General features: G+C 35.4%; 1 protein-coding gene across 2 annotated transcripts in view; it reads left to right on the top strand.

The window, feature by feature from the left end:
* mbd2 (methyl-CpG binding domain protein 2) overlaps positions 1-7,500 on the top strand; it is a 51,300-nt gene that overhangs the window by 30,427 nt on the left and 13,373 nt on the right. For both annotated transcript variants that reach the window (XR_015489977.1, NM_212768.2), the window contains 1 exon segment: positions 6,339-6,445. Coding sequence is in view for 1 of the 2 variants with exons in the window: in NM_212768.2 (NP_997933.2) it covers positions 6,339-6,432 (94 nt within the window). In the remaining variant the exon portion in view is untranslated.

Raw genomic sequence — 7,500 nt, 5'->3', positions numbered from 1 at the left:
TAATGGATTCAAATATTACAAAACATTATTTTCTAGCCGACATAAATATAAACACCACTGCCTTCATGCCTTCTTCATCTCGGGAGGCTTTTTCAGTTCATTCATAACAATTTGCTTTTGTATAATGTTATTATTATTAGCAGTATTATTTATTATATGCATATTTATATTTGTTTTATTAAAAACAAGCTTAGATTTGTCCACCATTTCAGACCATATGGCATGTGCATGTGTATTTGGATATTACACAGATGTTTGAGCACGCGTCATTATTATTGTTCATTTATTTGTTTGCTGGAGATTAGAACTGAATTTAGAAACAGTTTTAAAGCAAATCTTTGTGCTTAACAAACAAAATTAATTATTTATAGGCTAATTGATGTCTGTGTGTAAAGGTTTCCCTATCCATGAGAGTGAGAGTGAAAGTAGATTATGAGATGCTTTATCTCTCATTCTGGCGCTGCAGATGCTCTGTTTAACTGTTTTCTTGCTAGTGAAATGTTCAGTTTTTCCACTTACTCTTACTTTACGTCATGTAAACAGCAAATGTGCTATGGCGTGACGCAGCTGACTCTTAAAGGGAATGTGAGATGAGACTCTGATTGGTTTATTCTCGAAACACACCTATAACTCATTAAGAGAATAAACTCAACCCTGTTAGACCATGTGCCACGGCGCAAAGCGGATTTTTCCATGCTTATATTAGCAAAAGTGGATTCTGACACGCCCTGAATGCGTTTGTGCCCTGCGCTTTGCACTTTGCGCATAGACCGTCAAAATAGAGCCCCTGAAATTCTAAAGCAGCTGTGTCCTTGAAAAAGACGTGATCGTGTCATTAGAAACTGAACTGGAAATGACCTTATTTTAATAGTCAGTCGTGAACTGAGGTGGGCCGGTCTTAGACTTGAAACTCCAGGGTTGAAAAGGAGTCCCGCTCCGGCCCTGACCATACACCAGGTGATTGGTGGAGAGTAATGAAGCCAATTATCACATGGGGATGGTCAGGAGGCCATGATGGACAGAGGACAGTGGGCAAATTCTTCCTCTTTGAAGGACATCCTGGGATTATTAATGAGCACAGAGAGTCAGGAGCTCAGTTTAATGACCGTAACTGACAGTGTAGAGTCCCCTTCACTATACTGGGGCATTAGGACTCACACAGACCACAGGTTGAGCGCCCCCTGCTGGCCTCACTAACACCACTGCCAACAGTAGCCTAGTGTTCCCATGTGGTCTCCCATCCAGACACTGATCAGTGGGCGACAGGTGAGAGATGCAGAGAGTTAGCTGCCGGATAAACTTGAATAAGTAAAATCCGCTTCAAATATAAAGCAAAACTTAAATCAACTTACAAATGGCGGGAAAATAACTGGACTATGTTGAAATTAACTCAAATTAATTACTAAAATAAATCAAAACTGAAACAAACAGCTCAGTGTTGTCAGCACTGTTGCATCACAACAAGAAGGTCGCTGGTTTGAGTCCTGGCAGGATCAGCTGGCGTTACTGTGTGGAGTTTGCATGTTCTCCCCGTGTTGGCGTGGGTTTCCTCCGGGTGGTCCAGTTACCCTCACAGTCCAAACACATGCGCTATAGGAGAACTGATCAACTACACTGGCCGTAGTGTATGAGTGTGTGTGTGTGAATGTGAGAGTGTTTCCCAGTACTGGGTTGCAGCTGGAAGGGTTTCCACTGTGTAAAACATATGCTGGAATAGTTGGCGGTTCATTCTCCTGAGGCGACTCCTGATGAATAATGGACTAAGTTAAAGGAAAATGAGTGAATGAAACCAACACTAAATTAAAGGCATGATTAATAAAGGACAGATGCGCAGAGCTTCTACAATGCCAAACAGATTTGAAATGAAAGCTATCATAGATTTGTAACCTATTTTAAGTCCATTTCTTAAGCTCCCATGATCATTACTTTCTAGATTTCTGCCACTGTATCTTTAAGAGCTGTAGCTGTAAATGAGCTGTGATTGGCTGAGAGCGTGCGGCGTGTGTGTGTGTGTGTGTCAGTTTAGTTCACACCGTCCTTCATCAGACGCTGAATGCAGAGCAGGTGTTAATGTGTGAATATGCTAATGGTACTTTCATTATTTCTCATGCTTTCTGCTCTCCATTCTCCTGAATCGAGCCGCTGATCTGTGAATAGCTCTGAGGAACAGGAGTGTGTGTTTCATCACACATTAACACTTTACACACTCGCAGATCAACAGGATCAACATTTCTGTGTTTAATTAATTCGTGTTTGTCCTTTTTTTTTCAGATCGTAAAATTCAGAAGTTTTTAATGCATTCTAAACACATTCAGACGGCAGGTCAAATTAAGGACAAAGTGGCTTTAAAATTAATTAAATGTACATTTAGAGTGTATAAGAATTCAATATTTTAAAAGTGCATGTCAGAATAAGTTCAAAATCAAGTCAAAATACATTGAAAATGTGTCCAGAATTCAGCCAGAAGTTTATTTACAATGCAGTCTAAAGTGAATGTACAAATTCATGTCATATAGGTTGAACATGTTATGACTGCATGTTGCAAATTTAAAAGCACACTCTCAATGTGTTCACTAGGAAAATGAAAACTGATTCAGAATTTATTCAAAATGTGATAGAAATGTGCTCAAACTGCTTGCAAAATATGTTCAGAACAACATACATCCATCATGCATTCAAAGTGCATCAAGAATGAATTCAGCAGATTTCATAAAAAAGCATTGATGTAGATTTAAAATGAAAATTGATGCAAAATGTGCATGCAATAAAAATGTGTTCACAAATCACGTACAAAATGCATTCAGAAAATATTCAAAATGCATGTACAAATGTGCTAAACAATATGCTCAAAATACAAGTCAAAATTGATTCAAAATGAAATGAAAACACGTCCAGAATGCATTCAGAAGCTGAACAATACATTAATATACATTTTGAATGAACGCCAAATGGGTTTAAAATTCATAAAATATACATTTAGAATTTAATTTTTAAAAATGCATGTCAGTATACCTAAAAAATTCAATCAAAACACATTTAAGATGCATCCAGAAAGCATTCAGAAGATTATTTTTACATTGCATAATATACATTTAGATCAGTGGTGTCCAAACTCAGTCCTGGAGGGCCGGTGTCCTGAAGAGTTTAGCTCCAACCCTAATCAAACACACCTGAACCAGCTAATTAAGCTCTTACTAGATATACTAGAACAGGGATGGGCAAACTTGATCCTCGAGGGCCGGTGTCCCTGCAGAGTTTTGTTCCAACACTAGTCAAACACACCTGAACAAATTAATCAGTGTCTTCAAGATCACTTGAACTCTATAGGGAGGTCTGTTTGAATAGGGTTGGAGCTAAACTATGCAGGGACTATGCAGCTAAACTATTAAAAATGCACCCAGAAAGCATTCCGATTTTAACAATGCATTCATATACATTTAGAACGAATTTCAAAATGCATGCCAAAATAATACAAATAATGTCCGCAATAAAAATGCATTTTAAAATTTCGAATTGGAGTCAAAATGTGTTAAAAAATCATGTCAAAACTGCATGCAACATTTATTCAGAATATATTCAAAATGCATGTATATGCTCAGAATTGCATACATTTAAAATACATTTAAAGTGCATCAAGAAAGTGCATTAATGCACATTTAGAATGAATGTCAAAATGTGCATGCAATAAAAATGCATTCAGAATGCATGTTTAAAGTTTAAATGTGTACAAAATGTGTTAAAAATATTCCAAATGTGTTCAAAAATCATGTTAAATTGCATACTTAATGTATTCAGAATATATTCAAATTGCATATAAAATGTGCAGAAATATGCTCAAAAGGCATGTCACAATCTGTTCAAAGTGAAATCAAAACACATCCAAAATGCATTCTAAAGTCCGTTTTTTACATTGCATTAATACAAATTTAGAATGAATGTCGAATGGGTTTAAAATTAATTAAATATACATTTGCATCAAGTGCATCAAGAATGGATTCAGAACTGCATTATAATACATTTAGAATGAATGGCAAAATAATGCTAAATGTGCATGCAATAAAAATGCATCCATGTTAAAATGTTAATGTTAAAAGTTTGAAATGGTTTAAAAATATTCATATTATTATGTGTTAAAAAAATCATGTTAAATTGCATACAAAATTTATTCAGAATATATTCAGATTAGATTCAACTTTATTGTCTTTACACATGTTCAAGTACAATGCAAATTGCATGTAAAATGGGCTGAAATACGCTCAAAATGCATGTCAAAATCTGTTCAAACTGAAATCAAAACACATCCAGAATACATTCAGATGTCTGTTTCTTTACATTCCAATTTGAATTTAATATTTTAAAAGTGCATGTTATAATCTGTTAAACAAAAATCAAATATACACAGTTAAACAATGCATTTCAGTTAAACACACATACAGTATATATACACAGTTAAAGTCAGAATTATTAGCCCCCCTGTTTATTTTTTTTTCAGATTTTTTCAGAACATTTAAAGTCTTAACTAGGGTAATTAGGGTAACTGGGCAGGTTAGGGTAATTAGGCAAGTTTTTGTGTAACAATGGTTTGTTCTGGAGACTATCGAGAAAAATATAGGGGCTAATAATATTGACCTTAAAATGGTGTTTAAAAAAATTAAAAACTGCCTTTATTCTAGTCGAAAAACAACAAATAAGACTTTCTCCAGAAGAACAAATATTATCAGACATACTGTGAAAATGTCCTTGCTCTGTTCAACATCATTTGGGAAATATTTAAAAAAGAAAAGAAATTCAAAAGGGGGCTAATAATTCTGACTTCAACTGTAAATTTAGATTGATTGTAAGTTGGGTTTACAATAAATTAAATATGCATTTAGAATGTATTAGAATTTAATTTGAATATATCTTCAAAAGTAAATCAAAATACATCAAAATGCACCCAGAATGCATTCAGAATTTTTTTTAACAATACATTCATATACATTTAGAATGAATGTCAAAATAATGCAAAATGTGGAGAAATGCATGTTAAAATGTCAAATTGCAGTTAAATGTGTTCAGAAATCATGTCAAACTGCATGCAACATTTATTTAAAATATATTCAAAGTGCATGTCAAAAATGTACAAAATATATGCTCAAAATGCTTGCAAAATCACAATACATTTATAATGCATCCAGATGCGTTCAGAAGTTAAACAATGTATTAGTTTACATGTTGAGATTAAATGCATTCAGAATACAGCTCAAAGTGCATATCAACATCAAATGTGTCCAGAATAAGCTGGAAATGCATGCATAATGTCTTCAGAATCCCAGGGCATGTTAAAATGCATTTTCAATGTTTTAATAAGCATAAATATGCTTCAGTTAAATTTAGTCGTTTAGCTGACGCTTTTGTCCAAAGTGACTTACAATTGAGCAGACATTCAGCTATTCAACATGAAGAGGCAACACACACAACAAGTGTTCATTATACAAGCTGTTATATGCATGCTAAAATATGTCAAAGATAAATAAATAAATTAAAATTGTGTTTTAACAATAAATTAAATGCATGGCAAAATAAGTTTTAACATTAAATGCATGCTAAAATATGTAACAAAATAATTATCTAAAAGTATGTACTAAGTTCATGCAAAAATGTGCAATAAATAAATAAGAAATATGTATTAAAAAAGCTATTAAATGCATGTTAAAATATGTAAAAAAAATTATAAATAAATAAGAAATGTTTTTAAGAAGCTATTAAATGGACGCTAAAATATTTTAAAAATTAAATATTAAATGCGTGCTAAAATATCAAAAACAATAAATAAATGGTCTAAAAAAGCTGTTACATGCATGCTAAAATATGTAAAATGTGTTAATAAAAAGTATGCTCTTAAAAAAAGCTAATAAATGTTGTTATTAAAAATATTAAATGAATAAATATGTTCTAAACAGCCATTAAATGCATGTACAAATGTTCCAAAAATAAATACAAAGAACATAAAAAGGCTATTAAATGCATGATACAATATGTAAAAAAATAAAATAAAAAGCACATTAATAAAATATGTTTAAAAAAACAATTAAATGCATGGTTAAAAGTCAATTTCTTTCTAAAATTTCTTTTCTAAAATAACACTTTTTTATTTGTTTTGCTTTGTTTAAGTGTTCACTTTTAAAGACATCCAGAATGCATTTGGGACGGCTTTCTCTGTGATGGACCCATGCTGTGCTGTATCCTGTCTAGACAGGATGTCAGACGGTCTCAGTGCTAGGGTGTTGTGGGAGTGGGCGGGGCTGAGCAGTGATTGACAGCTAAGACTCTTCATCTTTTCTCCTCTTCCTCCAAAGGGAGCAGGAGCTGAAGGTCCAACAGGCGCGCCGCAGTCTGGAGGAGGCTCTGATGGCGGACGGTCTGGCCCGCGCTGCAGAATCCACAGTTTAGAGAGATCCCACAGGTCAGAAACACACACACACACACACACACACACACACACACTCAAACAGAACACTACAGAATAAACCACTGTTTACCCTAATTACCCTAGTTAAGACTTTAAATGTCACTTTAAGCTGTATAGAAGTGTCTTGAAGAATATCTAGTCTAATATTATTTACTGTCATCATGATGAAGAGAAAATAAATCAGTCATTAGAGATGAGTTATTAACACTATTATGATTAGAAATCAGCGTCATGGTGGGTAAAGCGATGTGGCCTCACAGCAAGAAGGGCCCTGGAGTCTCGGCTGGGTCAGTTGGTGTTTCTGTGTAGAGTTTGCATGTTCTCCCCGTGTTGGTGTGGGTTTCCTCCAGGTGCTCCGGTTTCCCCCACAGTCCAAACACATGCGCTATAGGGGAACTGATCAACTACATTGGCCGTAGTGTATGAGTGTGTGTGAATGGGTGTTTCCCAGTGATGTGTTGCAGCTGGAAGGGCATCCGCTGTGTAAAACATGTGCTGGAATAGTTGGCGGTTCATTCCGCTGTGATGACCTTTGATGAATAAAGGGACTAAGCAGAAAAGAAAAGAAAATAAATACACTCGCCGGCCACTTTATTAGGTACACCTGTCCAACTGCTTGTTAACGCAAGTTTCTAATCAGCCAATCACATGGCAGCAGCTCACTGCATGTAGACATGTAGACATGGTCAAGAGGATCTGCTGCAGTTCAAAGTGAGCATCAGAATGGGGAAGAAAGGGAATTTAAGAGACTTTGAACGTGGCATGGTTGTTGCTGCCAGACGGGCTGCTCTGAGTATTTCAGAAACTGCTGATTTACTGGAATTTTCACGCACAACCATCTCTAGGGTTTACAGAGAATGCTCCGACAAAGAGGAAATATCCAGTGAGCGGCAGTTCTGTGGGCGCAAATGCCTTGTTGATGAGGCCAGAGGTCAGAGGAGAATGGCCAGACTGGTTCCAGCTGATAGAAAGGCAACAGTAACTCAAATAAGCACTCGTTACAACCGAGCTCTGCAGAAGAGCATCTCTGAACACACAACACGTCCAAC

Source organism: Danio rerio, chromosome 5 (genome assembly GCF_052040795.2).
Source record: "Danio rerio strain M-AB ecotype USA chromosome 5, GRCz13ab, whole genome shotgun sequence".
Classification (NCBI taxonomy): Eukaryota; Metazoa; Chordata; class Actinopteri; order Cypriniformes; family Danionidae; genus Danio; species Danio rerio.
Note: the sequence above shows the minus strand (reverse complement) of the source record. Positions and strands in the feature narration are given on the sequence as shown.